Source organism: Physeter macrocephalus, chromosome 12 (assembly GCF_002837175.3).
Source record: "Physeter macrocephalus isolate SW-GA chromosome 12, ASM283717v5, whole genome shotgun sequence".
NCBI classification, from domain to species: Eukaryota; Metazoa; Chordata; class Mammalia; order Artiodactyla; family Physeteridae; genus Physeter; species Physeter macrocephalus.
In genome coordinates this window covers 30,132,926-30,151,309 of record NC_041225.1, presented here as the reverse complement: position 1 = coordinate 30,151,309, position 18,384 = coordinate 30,132,926, and the positions used below count along the sequence as shown (strand labels likewise).

General features: G+C 52.4%; 1 protein-coding gene across 9 annotated transcripts in view; it reads right to left on the bottom strand.

The window, feature by feature from the left end:
- Positions 1 to 200: 200 nt before the first annotated feature.
- Positions 201 to 18,384, bottom strand: part of RNF144A (ring finger protein 144A) — a 114,006-nt gene continuing 95,822 nt past the window's right edge. For 8 of the 9 annotated variants that reach the window (XM_024119091.3, XM_028496886.2, XM_028496883.2 and 5 more), the window contains 3 exons: positions 15,814 to 15,964; positions 11,178 to 11,267; positions 201 to 4,335 (listed from right to left, as the gene is read on the bottom strand). In XM_024119091.3, the coding sequence (XP_023974859.1) occupies positions 4,204 to 4,335; positions 11,178 to 11,267; positions 15,814 to 15,964 (373 nt within the window). In that variant the 3' untranslated portion in view covers positions 201 to 4,203. The remainder of the gene's footprint in view (positions 4,336 to 11,177; positions 11,268 to 15,813; positions 15,965 to 18,384) is intronic. The other variant, XM_028496887.2, reaches the window with a different exon arrangement.

Sequence of the window (18,384 nt, the reverse complement as noted above, 5' to 3'; positions counted from 1 at the left end):
AAAAAAAAACAACGAAAAAAACTGTTTTCCCGGTGGTAGAAGTTCCCCTTCCCGTCCACCTCCAATCCTTATAATATTTTCAATCTTCAAGACAGCAGTCAACTAAGAGTATAAAAAAGATGGAGCCAGACAGGATTTACAAAAGTAACCTGTATTCCAGCCAAAATATCTTTAAAAAGAAATCCCTTCTAAAGGGGGGACAAACTACATAAGACACAATACACTTAAAATATGTATTGAAATTACAAATCAAACTTTTCCATATGATTCCAAAGTACAAAACACAACATTAAAAGGCATTCAAACAGCTCTTTTATACATCACAGTGTTAGTGGCACAAAACGTACTGACATTTCAAAAACACAAACCAAACTTGTTTTTGTTTTTTTGTTTTTACCACCACTTGTCAAATACATAATGTATACATGTGCATATGACTCATTCATGCATATTTTTATACAAGGTTAAAATACACCCACGGTAAAATGAGCATGGAATGAAGGAAAGGTCGGGTACCTACCCCTCCCTGAAGGCTGCTGGAATCTCGGAAGACAGGATTGTGCAAACCAAGGACGGGGAGACCACGGGCTTTACACACCCAAACAGCAGGCTCTCCTGGTTAGGATGCATCCGTCATTCTGCTTTAATGCAGCCCCTTCTTTCCAGCAGGCATTTTTGACAAAACTAGTCATAACTCTTTATTTTGTTTACTTTCATGAGGGCTGGGGTTGATGATAAGGAATAAACAAGCTTTGGTATTTTTCAAAGAGACCTTCAGGAAGCTTTATACATGCAAAATGTTTTCCCTTGAAGACTTTACTGTGCTTTATATACACATACCGGGGTATTTATTAATCAACGAGAATCTGAGAAATATACAAAAAAACCCACCCTGGTTCTTTCCAATCCTCTCATTTTTAAAGACGACCAAGGGAAAATGCTCTCTTCTAGTTTGCGAAATAACCTTTAACATTGGTAACATAGGAGAGAAAGATAAAATCATCTTGGAGTAATTTTTGCATATCTGATACTCCCCTTCCCCCGGGAACTGGCCTGGTTGCTAAACCGGTTTTGTGCAATAATATGCTGTAAAGAGAATTTGTTCCCCTTTAAAAAGATGCCAGAGGTGGCGGATATTGGTCCCTCAGTCCGCAGCTCCCCCTGGCGGTGGAGCCGACACTGGTCTGGACAGCCGTGCGTGCAGTCAAAGGCTCTGCGCATGCTCAGGTCCTAGGTCGGTCTCTGCCCCGTGAACATCTACAGAGACGCCTCTGAAGGCGCTGGTCCCCTGTGACGATACCGAGCTCGGCTGGCCAGGCTGAAGGATGCAGGGCAGGATCAGGCTCAGAGACCAGGCACGGCCGGGGAAACCTCACAGCGCTGTCAGTTCCCAAAGGGACTCAGATAACCCCACCCGGACGGGGTCAGAGTCAGCCGTGGCCCGTCTCCGTGCTCTTCCTCCCCTCCTCCCCAGAGTTAAAGGCCTCTAAATGAACAAACAGACGTGTGCTTCCAGAGAGGCGGCAGGAAAACCACCTGTAAAAGTGTCATTTTTAATTAAGACCACCTCCTAAGCATCGAACCCCCAGGCTTTACTGGGAGGGGCCGAAAGGGCAAAACCCAAACCGCAGGCCACCTTCCCACACGCTGTTTACATCTGACGGCAAGCCTGGTTCATACTGCATCCCCAAAACGACGGGATGGCACTCCTCCCTGAAAGAAAAGGAGTCAGATGGGGGCGATGCAAATCTGCGTGAGGATCGCAATGCGATGCCGCTGGTAGCTCCCTAGGGAATAGACAGTTGTAGTTTTGTTTTTACCGAAGCAGACTGAGCACTCCGAGGCAGGCTCGATGCAAAAACTCCGAGCAAGTAGGTGCTGCTTCGGCCCCGGCCGGCCCCAGAATCTCCGGTGTTCCCTACCTGGGTCAAACCACGTGCTATGAGCCTGTCAGAGGTAAAGGCACAGGGATGGTTGACGCTCTGGATGTCCATGATTCGCCCTTGGACTCTTCTAGGAGAGACAAGACAGCCCGACTCGCTAGGAATCAAGGGACCTGAGCGCTGACCCAGGGAAGGCAACCTTTCCAGAGCCTCTGGTTCCCACCCCAAAGGAGGGGGTGCTACCGTAAGGACCTCTGTATGCAGTGGGTAGTAGCAAAGCACAGGCAGGACGACCTGGGGTGATGAAGGCCCGCTCCGTGGACCACTGGACGTGGGCCACGAGCCTGCTGTATTCCGTAGGAGTTTTAAAGCGCACTCACAAATCGTGATGCCGTCTCAGGCCTGGGCCACCAACCTCATCTTCAGGCCTTCTGGAGTTGTCACTCTCTCCAGAAAAGCCATTCTACCTCCAGGGCTGATCAAAACATCTCCAGCTACAGAGACCTGGTGCCCAGGCTTCATCCAAAAAGATACTCCCAGGCATGTTCTTATTGTTACCGAGCTGTCAAACTGCAGTTATAAGGAGGATTTTTTGCATGGAATTTTGACACAGACTGAGTTCCTAAACGGCTTCAGTTTCAAAAAGAAAATCAATACTAGAGGGGAAGAGTGAGGTGAGCCTGTTTCTCCTAACTGAGGAAATGTTAAGAAATAAAAGATATTTCTCTATGGGAAGGTAAACCAGGACTTGAGACAGGTACACAAATGCAGAAGTCAAGGATATAAAAACCACCACACTTCACAAATGTGCTTACCACAGGCAAACAACTGAGATAAAAGTCAGGTTTTGTTTTCATTCTACTCCTTTGTGGAATGCTTAGTAAGTTTTTAAAAAGTTCCACCATGATAAATCTACAACATTTGCCTTTCTACTGTGTTTAGGAGTCCCAAGTTGGATGCAATCAGTTTGCTCTTTAAAAGCCATTATTAAAGTCAACTTTCTGTAAAGAACACACTGTCCAAAGGCAATTGATGGAGTTCCGTGTGTCTTACTGATCCGGGCATCCTGCTGCCATGGTAATCGACACACACAGCCTGTAAAAGACCAATCAAAATAACTAAGTGAAATGGAAGATTTTTTTCAGCAGGGTAAGCAAACTGGTAAGCAACAGGAATTGGAACTAAGATAGATGATTTCTCCAAATTAACTTAGCCATTACAAAAACTGTGAACATCCAGAAGCTTCTCCCCCAGCCCCTGGGGGTCCCCCAGCCCTGATAGGAGGCCCCCCTTCTGGGCATCAGTGTCACTCTTTGCTGGGTTTTGTCTGCTTGAGGAGACCGAGGCTACGGCCAAACCACAGGGATTCTCGGCAGAACTATTTCCAAGTAAAACATTTGGTTTCTGAAGACATGAAAAAATATTTACTGATACTTGGGTGAAAAGAGAGGAGCCCTGTGAGCGGAGCTGAATCACCAGAGAGAGAAAAACAAAAGGCAGACCTAAGGATGGACATGTTCCTTCAAATGCATCAGTATTTTCAAAGAAATGCAATGATACAGGAAACACGATGATAACAGTACACAGCTTACAGCATCCAAAAAGTCTCCACAAGTTTCAAGAAAAACACAAAGAGCGCATAAGGCTTTCTAAATCTCCTGAAAAGTGGCCGAGCCGGAAAGGTCATTTAACCATAACTTCTTAAAATGCACATTTCAAGAAAAGGCATAGGATGGTTTCAATGCACCTTGTTGATTTTTCACTACTCAGTTGGAAAAAAAAAAAAAACAAACAAAAAAAACCTTCTAAAAAGGATTTTACTAAATGCCATTAGTAATAAAAAGAGTTGTCATAAACAGAGTGCTTTTCTCAAGTCAGAACACTTGGATTCCGTCTGAAGTGAGATGCGATCCTTAAAAGACTTCTTCTCTCAGCAACGTGGCACCAGCTTGAAGCCAAGGAGGAGACGGACAACATTCTGCGAGAGAAGGTCTCCTAAGCGACACCAGACGTTCCTAGTCTACCACTACCTGGTGCTCCATACAGCAGCTCCCTTGTCAAGTCTGCAGAGACCGACTCTGTGGGACGTGCCCCACCCAATGCCAGCCTTGCCTCCCCCACGCCGGGGTGACTGCACCTGGGGCCTCCGCCAACGATCCGATATCAGTCCCTGAAATCACGGCATCCGGCGTGACACTGTGAAGCTCAATGGGGCACATAAGGCAAGAAAGATGTTTAGTGAGAGGGGGACGGCAGGGTGGGGATGGGAGAGAACCACGCTTCCCGGAGGTGGGGTCTTGTTCCAGCATCACGCCTTCCTCTAGGTGGGTAGGGGGTCGTCGTCGCCTTTACTGCACTTGCACTTGCAGCAAAGTACAAACGGAGTGGCCAGGAGCAGGAAAGGCGAGGCCACCAAGAGCAGGAGCCCAAATCCAGCAAAAATGCCCACAACCTGCAAGAAGGAAACGGAGGAGAAGAGGGTAAGTTGGCTGATCGGTAGGTTCGATAGCTAAAGTATAAACCACACAACCATCCACCCACCCATCATCCACCCACCTATATCCATCCATCCATCCACCCACCTATATCCACCCACCTATCCATCTATCCATCCATCTATTATACACACAACATCCACCCATCTTTCCATACATCTTTCATCTCTCCATCTACCCGTCCATCCACCCATGCATGCTTCCATCATCTACCACCTATATCATCCATCCATCATCCATCTATCCAGCATCCACTCACCTATCCATCCATCCATCTATCCATATTTCCTTCCCTTCACTTCCTTCCTTTCACTCCCCCTTCCCTTTTGTCCCTCTTTTTCTTCCTTTCCCTTCCTTTCCCTTCCCTCCTTCCATCTAAATACCCAAACATCCATCCAGTTAACCAACAAGCTTCCTCTGAGCCAAACGCTGTATTAGGTGCGGCAAACACAGAGGCACATTAGATCTTGGCTCTCAAGGACCATCCAGTCTGGTGGAAAGAGACCGTGACTACAACTGATAATAATACATTTTACAAGAACTGCCATTGGGTTCCAGGGTGTAAAGGGAGCCCAGGAGCCAGACACCTACATTAGCCAGGGGCAGGAGACTTTGCGTGCAACGGGAAGTGGTTGATATTATAAGGATTATGATGAGGACGTAGGTGGTAAACAAAAATGAGTGGGATAAGGCATTCCAGGTGGGAGAACAGAAAGGCACAGGCATGGTGCATTAGGGGGTGACCAGACCTGTGTTATTCCTGGAGTTTAAAACCCAACATTTACTGCTACGAATTTTGGGGTTTCTTTTAAACATATGTTTACCCCTAGGTATGAGTAAATGCCGAAGGAAATAAGCCTCAAATGTAGACATCCTGTCATTCAAATCAGGCAGTGAGGCTGGACAAAGAAGCAAGGGAGGTTGTTCTTCGACTGGTCCCCTCCACCAGCTGCTAGAGCCCAGAATCGGAATCCGAAGGTGGAGCTCGTCCGCCACCTAGTGTTCAGAGCGATAAATACATGAACCCCTTGGGCTCGCGGTTCTAAAACTGACTCAGCGTGTTCACCTCTCTGGGCTTCAGTTTTCTCAATTATAAAATAAGCAGATGAAGTAAAAGATCTCCAAGAGCTACTATCAGCTCTGAAGTGTAATGCCACGCTGCAGCGTCACAGCAGTGTGACTCGAAGTACACCCTTAGATTTTGCCGGAAAATCATCTCGCACACACGCACACGCACACACCATGCTGTGTTTCTCAATTAGATCGTGCTTACGCCAAGAATCTGTGTTTTCTGCCGACTGGCTGAGTCCATTTGTCTGAACATAATGTCAACGGTGGAGTTACGCGGTGTGGATTCAGATCATGCTCTGCTAAAACCACGCGCACAGATATTTCAGAACACATAAAACCCCCCAGGAAGGTGTCACTGATCTGCAGGCCACCTTGAATAACCTCAACCACCTGGGACACTTTCTCAGCCTCTAGGGAGCCAGGGACTCTTGCACCAATAACACACCAAAATCCTTCACCAAATGCTCACATTCTTGGTCAATAAGACACCATCTTCATTTTCACTCAGGCTATCTTGTCTCTTTCTCTGCATGCCATTGAACAAGCGATGTTACCCAGTGGGTCCCAACTGGTGATGGGAGGATACAGACATTGTCAGAAGGAAGTCAGCCAACAGGAAAGAATGAGACAGGAAGCAAATACCGCACAACAAAAATAATCACTTAGTGAGCATCTTATAAGTACGTGTCAGGCAGAAATGATATACTGTAAGAAGACAGAAGGATAAAGAAGGAATTGCGGTGAAACGAGGATCATTCATACTGGCAAAAACCCTGATTTAAAGGAACGGCTAAGCAGCCAGACAGTTTCTCAAGAGGTACACTCATTCAGAGCAGAACACAGTTTGTGTGACCATCATAAGCCCCTGTGCACAGCCTGGTGGCTCTGCCTTAACCAACGTCCAATATGTGTTTATAGGATGAACCAGTTCAGTGGAATCTAGTAGCTTCTGAATCCTCTCCCCCCAGAGAGTTCTGTGACAAAACCACTCCAGGGCTTGGGAACATTAACCCAAGACAAAGAGATGGTAAGATGAACGGGACACATTGAACGCACTGAAACTTGGCATCGGGCACAGCCCGGCGGTCTGCCGCCCCCAGGCCTGAATGCGCAGAGGCCGGGTCACTGGCCGAGGGCCGTGCTGGGTTATATGGGGGCTGCTCCCATGTCTCTTCCCAGTTTTCCATCCAATGACATCACCTTGGCAACTGGAAACAGCCATCCTGGGGGTGCTGACGCCACAGAAAGCGACCAACCCTACCCAGTCGGCCCGCCCCCTGCCGCCCCACGGTCAGGTGTTGAACGTTCTCACTACGCTGGCCCTGCGTGTGTTTTGTCGCGAGAGGCGGCAGGTGCCGCAGGGGTCAGGCAGGCGGAGACGGGGGCCTGCTAAGGGAGTGACGGGAAGCCGTCTCGGAGGATGGGACCGCCGAGCTGCTGTCTGAAGGAGAAGGACCCCAGCAGGGAACGTGAGGACGGCTACCCGTGCAGTGAGCCTGGGAGTAGCATTCGGGGAGCAGGAAGGAGGTGATGTGGCCGGAGTGGAGGGGTGCCGGGGGGAGTGGGAACCCTGGGGGCGGCCCAGGTCTTTTGTTCAGAAGATACGGAAGCTGGGGGTGCGCTTCCCGAAATGAGGGAGACCTGGAGAAGGAGGCGATCTTGAGGGGAAAATCTCAACTTCTGTTCACGCCTGTTCTAGCTGAGATGTACCGTTAGACGTCCAAGTGGAGGTGGCTGGAAGCCAGGTAGGCACGAAGCTGGGAGTTCCATGGCGCCGCCGGGACGGAAACCGAAGCGAGGCCGACATAGCCTTGCGGTCCCGGGGGGCCGTGGGCTCTAGCAATGCACACAGAGGGCTGACACGACGTCCCCTCCCCGCCGTGGTCACAAGCGCTGGTCCCACCTCCCTATAAATGTAGAATAATGAAACCACGGTTGACCCTGGATAATAATCCAGTCCAATTTTCTCATCTCACCAATGCAAAATCTATGGCCAAAGAGCGATTCCAAAGGCCCCAGTACTTAAGACAGAGAGGACTGGGCGTCTAGTTCAAGTACAGGACACAACTTGCGTGTATTTTCCGGAGCGTAGTGAAAAATACCCTCAGAACAGGTCACTGCGCGAGGCCCCTGCCCTGTAGCCCGGCCTCGGGGCGGGGGCGCTGGGGGGGGGGCGGTGCTGAGCGAGGACACCTCCACCACGCGTGAACACAGACATCAGCAATCAGCCGCGTGTGAAAGGCCACCCTCGGGCTAAAAGTGAGCTCTCTCTTTACAGGGAGATGGGTCTCCTGCTCAGAAGCAAAGGAAGAGCCAGTGTGGGTGAGACTCCCCCTTGTCAGGTGCTGGCCTCCTAAGGAAGCAGATTTACTTGACTGAGAAAGAAATGCCGCCCTTGTCTCTTACGCCTGATGGCTGATGGCTGGAACAGCACTGGGAAAGGCAAGGGGCCCTTCACAACAAGCGTGTTTCCAGAGGATGTTCGCGAGGGCGGGTGGAAGGCCGGGGCTGTGACCCCTCAGTGTGGCCAGGGAAGGGGGCAGAATTAGGACGTGCAGAGCTGGGCATGGACAAGACAGGGAGAGAGAGGAGCGGGTGATGAGGACCAGGACAGCAGCGGGGCCACAGCAGGGCCAGGGGGAGGGACGCAGCACGGCTGGGGGGCTTCCGTCCCGAAGGCCGGTGAGTGACGAGGGGAAAGAGGGGAGGGGCTGCAGAGAGAGACCCAGGGTCGGGCCGTGGAATGGGGGCCTGCCCGCCGTCCCAGAGCACCTAGACGTCAGCGCCTACGACGCCTTCCGGGCGCTAGGGAGACACCGAATGCAATTTTCCTGAGTAAATTGATGGAAGATAATCAAGCCTGCATTTCTGCTTAAGAGGCTTGGTGATAAATGCAAAGTGAAACGCCACTCGCCGATCTCGTTGACGAAGCAGACGATGAACATGCCCTGAGCCAGAAGCCCGTTTGAGGGGTAAGGGAATGGAGGCCACCGATCGGATGGAAAACCAGGAGACTCACAAGGGAAATGAGGACTTTCTCAGCTTCCACGTGGATGCTTTACCTCTAAAAGCGAATTACGAGAGTGAAAGTTCCTTTCAGTAATGGAGATTCTGTTATCTTGTGCTGGGAGGTGGTTCTAACTATGAAAACTGAAGGCTTAAGAGCACATTGGTCTTGTGATTGTACACGGATGTCTGCTCTGGGTGGGGCTCTTCCACTGCACACCATGTCCCTCGCTAATTCCCAAGCCCCTGACCTTCGTTCCTGGTTTATAGGTCACACGCTTTGCTAGTTTTCGTGACTCCCTTACTTTCCTTTTGACACTGTTCACTCATATTTTATTGTTTACCCCAAATCCAACACTAACGTGTGGACATCTGTCTACAGCCCCGCGTGTCTCCAGGGTTCCTCACACCCCAAGGAAGAGACCCCTGCACCCCGCGTGCCTTTGTTCAATTCCACCAGCACCGAGAGGGGCCTGAGATCGGGGGGGCTTCCTTTGTCCACGTGGCCGCAGGGGTGACTCAGCGCTGGCACTCAGCAGGTGCCCCTGGCAGGTGCCGACCAACGATGCTGAGAGAGGCTGGTCGGAGGTGCCCCCAGGCTCCTTTCTCAACAGCAGGGGAGGCTACGGACCCCCGTCCAGGCTTCTGCACTTCTCAAGGGCCCGTTCTCTAAATGACTGTTGCCAGGAACTGCAACTGTTCCAGGACCCCAGGAACACGTGACTCACTCCCAAGGATAAGCAGGCACGAGGGCTGAGGTGTGAGCGCCCAGCCCAGCCTTGTCATTGGACAGGGTGACACGGTCTCCGCAGCTCTCACGCTCTCCCGGGAAGCTTGCCACGGCTCCGGCCGCCATGCTCTTAGGGAGCTCAGGCCACGTGGAGAGACAGCTCCTTATTCAGGAAGAGGGCCTTTACAGAGGGGATGAAGTTAAAATGACATTACCAGGATGGGCCCTGATCCATTACGACTGCTGTCTTCATCCAAAGGCAAGTTTGGACACAGAGACAGATGTGCACAGAGAAAGATGAAGTCCTGGAGAGGCGCACCTGGAAGCCGAGGGGCTAGGACTGCAGGGAACCCCCAGGAGCCGGAAGAGGCAGGAGGGGCCCTCCTACAGGTTTCCGAGGGAGCCCTGCCCACACCTCGACTCCAGACTCCTGGCCTCTGGAACCGCGAGGTGGAGGGGAGAGCACTGGAGCTGGCCGTACTGGCCAGGAGGACGAAATAACATGCAGCTAAAAATCCACTCTCCATGCCGAGGTCGGCAGACAGGCCCTCGGGCCAGATCTGCTCCACAGTCCGTTTTGTTTAGTTCGGTTCTTACAACTTTATGGAGCTATAACTCACATACCTCGCAACTCACCCATTTAATGCACAGTTTGATGGTTTTTCACGCACTCAGAATTGTGCAACCTTTGCCACAGTCAATGCTACCACCTGATTGTTTAAAGCGTTTTCCTGGAATGCAGCCACGGGCCTTTGTTGACATACTGTCTGCGGCAGCTGCTTCCCTACCAGGCAGGGCTGTTAGTTGCAACAGAGACCTTATGGCCTGCAAAGCCAGGACCGTCTACTGTCCGGCCGCCTGTGGGCCCATCCGCCCTGCCACGTGGTCTACAGTGAGGACCCCCGAGGAAGCACAGTTACGGGTGGTCTCTTCTTAGTCCCAGAAAACTGCCCGAGTCTCGGCTCCTGCGTCTCCCAGACCGCCTGCTTCAAGGCTGTGCTGAGAAATGCCCAGAATGTGGTAATGGTCGGAGCCCATCAAGACTCGTCCCCGCACCCAGGAGCTGGCGCACACCTGAGTCCTGCCTGCAGCTCCCCTCGGTGGGCTCCCCCCACTGCGCCCAGAGCACACCCGAAGATCGCACCTCAGCCTGCAAAGCCCGTGGGGTCAACTCTGATGGTCTCTGACCACTGCTGCCTCCTCCTGCTCTGTCCTCACGGACCCTTATGCCGTCGTCTGCCCGTCAGCCCATCTCCGTCCCCCCTGCCTGGACTGTCCCCTCTGCCTTGTCCCACCTACTCCCGGGGCCGGCTCCCCAAAACTCAGTGCTCAGTCATAAGCAACGCCTCCAACAAGCCTTCCCAGCCACACCGCCGAAAAGGTCCCTCCCCAATCACACCTCCCCTATAGCTGAATTCCCATCATATATATATACATTATCTGTCCCTACATGGAATGTGGGTTCCATCAGAGAAGGATGCATCTATCTTATTCACTGGAGTATTTCCAGCTCCTAGAATACTGCCAGGCACACAGTAGGCAATAAATATGTGTTGAAAGTATGAATAACCGCACCAGCTGCACAGACCTCACCACCCAGGGACCTTTCCATTCTTTCCCTCTTACCCTTCTCTGTGACTAATTTGCTCACCTGGGAGCCTCTAGGGAAAGCTCTTCCATTGAAGGCCATGCAAGGATTGACTAAGCACAGTGGGTGATTACCAAGGTCAAGAGGAGGTGCAAGAAATCGCAAGCCTGATGTTGAAGAATCATCCTGGGCCAAGTGTGGTGCATATTTATTCCAGGCCTACTGAAAGCATAATCTTAGTCCAGGAAAAACTCAGGCAGGAACCCCGTTTACTAGCTGTTTTTCTATATAGCAGACCTTTGACCAACTGGCCAGTCTCCTGGAAACCCCCCACACGCGTACACACGCACTCTCTCTCCCCCTCTCCCCCCAGAGGTCAGAGTTCGAGGTGAGCGGCTTCCTACCTGTGTCCGATGCCAGATGACAGATGCCCTGGAATGGCCCAGCTTGTTCCTGCAGGGCCCTTTATCGTAATGGATCAGGAGGAAGTCATCCTGAGAAGGAAGGGAAAGAACAGGGGTGGGTGGGAGAGTCCTCTCTGTTTAGTGAATGAGTCCTGCCTGCTCCCCGTTTCTTTTTTTTTAAGCTCTGACTGGGGCTGTGAGAGAACGAGGACGAGAGCAGAGGAAGAACGTACACCCAGAGGGGGCTGCCGCCACCCCAGGTCCCTGTGAGCCACCAGGCTCTCCATCCTCCGAGGAGCGTCCCCGACAGACTGCCACACGGGCCACTAGAGGGAGCCCTGCTCCAGCTTCGGTCTCTGCCCCCAGCCCTTGGCTGCGCTTTGCCCGCCACCCTGGCAGGATTATTCCGGGATGAAATGACTTCCTTCACGTCTGGTCCATCCTCCTCGCCCTGAAAGTGCCTCCTCTCAGCTCAGACCAAGAAAATGTTCTCAGTACTCAAGAGGAGACCCACCCTCCACCTAACAGCTCCTGGACTGTCTCGAAGTGAGAGAGGGCTCGAGGGAACCTCCCGCCCACCCTACCAGCTCCAGGTGTCCTCACATCCCACCTCCATCTCCAATCCGCTTCCCCTGACAATCTTCACCAGACCGTCAGGCTCTCGGAGCCGGGACCCGGAGCCGACGTCGGCCTCTGTCACCACATCCCCGGCTCAGTGCTCGGCCCCCAAACCTCAGCAAGCAGTGACCGAGGTCCAGGACAAAACCCTCTGCTTCTCCACGTACAGGAGGTGCCATTTTCTCTCCTATTGTCCATAAAAAGGACCAGCTCAGTAAACAGTACAAAAGAGAGGCTGCTGCTGTTTGGTCACTTAACCGAGGCTGTAAACAGAGCCTCTTTTTGAGAAAAGGGGAAATAAGCACAAGGCCCAGGGCGTCTGAGACGGGAAGTCACTCCCCCGAGGGCCAGGCGGAGCCGGTGGCGGTGGTGTCCTTTGGCCCTTAGCGGCCCCGCTGGGTGGCCCTCCCAGGGAGCCCCCCTCTCATCCTGAGAGCCGCCGGCATCCAGCCTGCTGATTTTATAGGTCGGCCTCGTGGAGCCTGAACACACGCCGGAGCATCAGGAAGTCCTGGCTTTTGGGGAGTTGTAGCGAGAGGGCCCAGACTGCCACCCGCCGACTCACCGCCCCCCCCCCCCCGTCCTAGACCCGCGTCTGTCCGAGGAAGCACAGGCGCGGAGGAACGCACGCCTCGTCCGCCTGGAGCTTGTCCTCTCCGGGGCCTTTTCTCATGACTTCTGTCCACGGAGACTCTCTCCCCCCCCCGACCCCCCCCCCCCCCCCCCCGTCCTAGACCCGCGTCTGTCCGAGGAAGCACAGGCGCGGAGGAACGCACGCCTCGTCCGCCTGGAGCTTGTCCTCTCCGGGGCCTTTTCTCATGACTTCTGTCCACGGAGACTCTCTGTTCCTCGAACTCCCAGTTCTGTTTTCTTTCACCCACACACCACGGAGATGAACGTCCCGCTTTAGGCCTCATTTTCCCAGGCTGCCTGTCACAGCCTTGCTCTGTAGACGCCTAACAGCCTTCGGATTTGCTTTCTGAAACGCAAGCTGAGCTGCTCCGCGTCACCCAGCCGAGAAGTCTTCAGGGCTCTCGCCTGGCAAAGCCGGGCAAACCCTGCCGCACGCTACGGTCACCGGGGCCACCTGGGGAGACGCGGATGCTGACTCTGGGTCGGGGCGGGGGGGGCGGGGGGGGGTACCCGGGTCACAGATGCCCCACGTGGCCCTCATCAAGCTGCTGTCGGACCAGTGCTTGGGGGCCTCTAGCCCCCGGGCCAGAGGTCCGGCTCTAGCTCGGCGCGGGGACCCCGGTCACGTTCCCCGCCTCGGCCAGACGCGGACCACGTGCCGCCCGCATCCTTCCTGACCACGTCCTGTCCTCCGGAGGGGGCCCGTCTCCCACACTCTGCCCTCTGCCTGGTCGGCTAACTCTCCATAGCTGTGCCCACACCGCGCTCCCACCCCAGACCCAGTGACCCGCCCCGGAGGGGCTGCTCGGGACTCCACAGCAGCCGTCTTGCAGCACTATCGCTAGGACCTGGTGCTACCGGGGGCTTCTCAGTCGGGAGGTCTTCGGCCCCTCAAGGTCACAGATTTTGCAGCGATGACATCCTGGCAGCCCAGGCCTCCACGCAGAGTTGAGTCCCGGCACGCTTCCTGAGCAAAACGGAAGCCTCCTCCCTAACGAAAGCACTCCAAGATGCCTTTACAATATAAAAGTGACTTCATCGTGACTTTCAGTTCCTGGATGAAGCCCGTGGGTATAGCCACCGCGGGGCCTGCCAGGAACCTAGGTGCGTGGTGAGAGTGAACGTTTCCCTTACATTGTTCAGAGAAGCCTCATCAAGCTTCTGGGTGGAAGCAGAAACAATGGTGCTGGCGAAAGAGAGCACGCTGGCCCAGATGCTCGCAGATAACGATGAATTCCTCAGAGCAGCTCCACCACGGAGGGTTTGAGACTTCCTGTCCTACCCTGGCTGACAGGGACTGGTCGTACCCAAGCTGTTGGGTCTTAGGGTCTGAAAGATCAGAGATTGGATGCCAAGTCCACTCCTCACGCCTTCGGTGCTTTGGGGAAAGATGGTTAACCTTCCTGGACTCTGCTTCTTAAAAGTCAGGAAATAATCATTCCACCTCTCACAGAAAGAGTGCCCGTACGAAACAACAGAGGCGTGCAGCGCAGGTCACAGATAGGCTAACCTTCAGCCCACGCAAGCGTCACTTCATAAATAGGGACCATTTACCACCACCTCCAAAAACGATAGAAGGCGAGCGGGTCCCTTCGGTCTGTAAACGGTGAATGCCGGGCCCGCAGGGGCAGCAGAGAAGCAGTGCGGTCCTGGGCCTCACGGGTGAGGGCGGGGTCTGGCGGGGGGCGGGGGCAAGGACGAGGATGGAAAGAATCACCCTAAGGTGACTGATAGCTCCGGGAGGTGTACGCGCACGGGAGCCGTTGCTCGGAGAGGAAAATTCCCGAGAGGAGGCAAGGGGGACGTGTGAGCCCCTCCTCCGTCTCAGAAGCTCTGCTGCTTCCAGACACACGTTCACACACTTGCCTTAAATCACGGCTACTGTCCTCGACTGACCGCTGCAGAGCAGACCCCCGTCCCTCAGGGTCTGTTTTCTGTGGTCACAGGGTCACTTTTCGGCAGCTCATCATCTACAGAGGAAAACAGGCCACCCTTGGCCCCGAGGATGCTTGACTTTCAAGGAGGAAACTGCCCTGTGCTGCCTCTGTCCCTGGTCCCCGGGCAGAGCCAGGACACAACGGGGCCTCTGGCCGGCGGGGACTGTGCCTTAGAGCCGAGTCAGACGGACACACAGACGGACAGAGAGGGTGTCTCTCCAGAGACCAGAGCAGAGAGAGGACAGCTTTGGGCTCAAGGCGGACAGACCTCGGGGAGGTCAAGGTAGCAGGGGAGGTCACAGCAGAAGCAATGTTCCCTCTGGACGTCTGGGTCTGTCCATTTCTAATACTTGCCTCCCAAAAATCTACCAGGAGATTTGATAACATGAGGTAAAACTGGCATTTCATTTCCTTTCCCCTTTAGGAAAAGTTGATAAGGAATTGCAAATTGCAGGCCAGACTTTAGATAATATAACATAATTTAATAATCAGTTTTTTAAAAAAAGAAATACAGTAAAATGCAAATTACCTATATATATATTGTGTATAATACAGGGAGACTATATATAGCCTATATATGATATATAGAGACTATATATATATATATAATTATATATATGATATATAAGGAAACTATACACATAAAGCCTCTGAAGGCCCTGAAGACCTTGTAATGCTTCAGACATCATTCTAAACAGCAGAGACAGCGCACGGTACACTGGGGAGATGGTGGCCGTATGAGGCCAGAAACTCCCATCCTGCCAGACGGCAGAGGGTCTGTATGTTCTTCTGCCCTGCAGGTGACACGAGCGTCACTAAAGTAACTGCCCCGCGCCCAGCATCCGCGGTCCCCTGCCTCCGTCATCCTTGCTCTTCCAGGAACGGCCCCTGCTATGGACTGTCTGCATTCCCCCAAATTCCTGTGTTGAAGCCCTGACCTGCAGTGTGATGGTGTTTGGAGGTGGGGCTGCCGGGAGGTGTTTAGGTTGAAGAGGAGGTCATGAGGCTGCGGCCCCCGTGACGGGATTCGTGTCCTTATAGGAAGAGGAAGAGAGTCCAGAGCTTCCTCTCTCTGTCAGGTGAGGCCACAGCGAAGGCGGCCGTCTGTACACCAGGAAGAGGGTCCAGAACCTGATGACGCCGGCGCTGATCTCAGACGTCCAGCGTCCAGCACGGAGAGGTCAACGTCTGTTGTTTCAGCTCCCCGATGTGGGGAGATGCTGAGATCCTACCCGACCCTCTAACACCCAGGCTGAACCCCAGCCTGAGCTGACCCTCCGCTCCCAGAGCTCCTGCACAAACTCCCATCTTTTGATACCACCGCATCCAGGGAGCTCACGTTACCATAAATACGCACAGAGAAACGCCTGACAGCGTAACTTCAGGGAAGCGGCTGGCGCACGCCTCCGGCTTCGGCCTGACCCCCAAAGCCCCCGCCGCGTACTCACGTCCAGGGACTCGAGGCAGTACCAGCAGAAGGCGTGCTTGCAGTTCTTACACATCATCTGCGCGCACCCTTCATCCCGTTCGATGTAGACCTTGCACTTGGGGCAGCGTTTGATGGGCGCGTCGTCCTCCTCCGGTTGGAAGGCGGAGCTGCTGAGGGAGAAGCTGCGTCAGGGCTGTGCTCAGACGGCCAGAGGGCCAGGAGACACCTGCCAGCACAGGTTAACCCTGGAAGCACTCACTGGCTCAGCTAGAGGGACTGAGGTCCCCTGTGTTAAATGAAATATGTTGAAACCAAGGAGACTCGAACTCTGGAAAACAATCACCGAAAAACCGTGAAGCAGCCAGTTTGACTTATAGGGAAAAGAAAGAGCAAGATTGGCACGTGTCTACATTTCGACGTGCACAGACAAACCAAAGAAAATAGGGCAAAAGGCTTAGAATGGAGGTCTCTGAATGATGGGATTACAGTCACATTTTATGTCCTTATTCATATAATTGTATGCTTTCCCAAGGGTTGATAACACATGGTATGCTCTTTGCCATTATCAGAAAAAAAAATGTTACACACACACACACACACACACACACACACAATCGCTTGTTAAGGTCTACTTGGCTTGTCTGTACAAAAGTGTTTCCCTGAGAGGTGTGAGCAGGCCCGCAGGGGGTGAGCATATGGTGGCATTTAAGCCTGGGGCCAAGTGCAGCTCTTCTGCACACAGGCTGGGTGGCAACCTCTCTGAGGCCCAGCCTTCCGGTCAGTGTGAGTGTGACGGATGGGGTTACGCGTGGGTGAAGGGCGCAGGGCAGGGCAGGCCTGTGTGAAGTGCCCGGTAAATGGCGGCAGTGATTCTATGCTGCTCATAAAAAGACAGCCCAGGTATCTTTTTAGGTTGACAGTAGAACGATGTCCATCCCATGCTCTTCATCTTAAAAGACGGCTAAGACTATGGAATCACCTGGAAAAAGAAGCGGTCAAGGGCAGTTATCACTGATTATGGGGCGCGTACCGTTTGAACTCACAGCATCTACTCAACGTCACCAGGAGAAAAATGATTTCCCATTGGGATGAGGAGCCTTTTCAGAACCTAATACATTCATGAGTATAAATTCACTACAGGTGAGCAAATTCTGGCATCCTGAGTAAATTCTGGCTGAAGGATCTTCCACAAGCATCAGAGTGAATGTCAGCGTTAATTATGTCATCACTTTACACGGCTGTCTGAGGATCAGTGAGCTTCCAAACAATTTGCAGTCTCAGGGTTTTCCTAAGCTCGAGGCTCCTACACCGTGGGGCACGTGCGCCAGCTTAACAGGTTCCTGTTTCGTTCACTAGTACAAGGTGACCAGGTGAGACGCCCTGGAAGGAAGCGGTTCGTCCTCGTCGTCAGGGGGTCTGGAGACAGACATGCAAGCCCTGGCTGGGCTGTGTACATACTATCAGTCTCCACGTCTGCAGACGTGAGGCAAACTGCATCCGCCTCAGAGCGGGTGATGAAGATGTCAAGAGTTTCTCTGTGCTGAGCACACAGAACCCAGCACGTGTATAGTAATCACTCAATAAATGCTAGCTGTTAGTAATACTATTACTGAAAGATAATACAACTGTAGCTCAAATTCATCTCTAATTTAACAGCAACCTGCAGACCAGCCCGGCCGCACAGAATGTGATTTACAATGAAGCAGGGTTGTCATAACACATGCAGGTGCCTCCACGGCGACGGGCTGGGGCCAGCCGTGCACAGACGCTAGCTGCCTCCTTCTGGAATGAGCTTGATTTCTAACAAAGGCCAAAAGTCAGGAGGTACCAAGTCCCGTGATTGAGGTTGACTATCAGGTTAGAAAACATTGTTTTGGTTTGAAAGCCAGGTGTGACCTTAAAATAATGAAACCAGTTTTCTCATGTGACTCATAAACTAATTTTGAAGGAAATGCCATGAACAGAGGCCACGTCCGTGGAGAGTGGAAAGCGCCTCTCAGGGAGACTTTTCAAGCGGAAACAGTTAAAATATGCAAGTTCTGGTGCATTGCGGCATGGAAATTATATGGTACAGACAACACTTTTCAAACATTTTCTGGTACCTGAATTATATTTAAAATGATTATTAGTAACAACTACTACTATACACTCAAACTTGTGAAGGCAGGTAGGAGTCTTTCGACAGTTTCATCACAATTTACGTGGTCTAATGCCTTTAAGGAGCAAACACACAACATAAATGAGTGGGGCTCGTCAGATGGTGGGTGGGAATGGGGGTTAAAGGAAGATTTAACTTAAAGGAAGAAAAGTCTGTTATATGAAAATAACCGAGTGTGTCCTCAGTTATAAATGGTAGTTGACAGTCAGCCCAGGGACCAGGGAGACAAGAGGGAGTGGTGAGGACTGCGGCAAAGGAAAGATGCCAGAAACCCCGGATAAAGAAGGGGCTGCTGCCCAGCTCCAGACACCTGTCTCCAGGTGGGGATGTAGTTCCACGTGGCTGGATAAGCCAGAAAGTCAGATTTTTTCGGTAAAATCTTTGTTTTTTATATTTTCACAAAATGAGATTTGTGAGTTCTTATTCAAATTG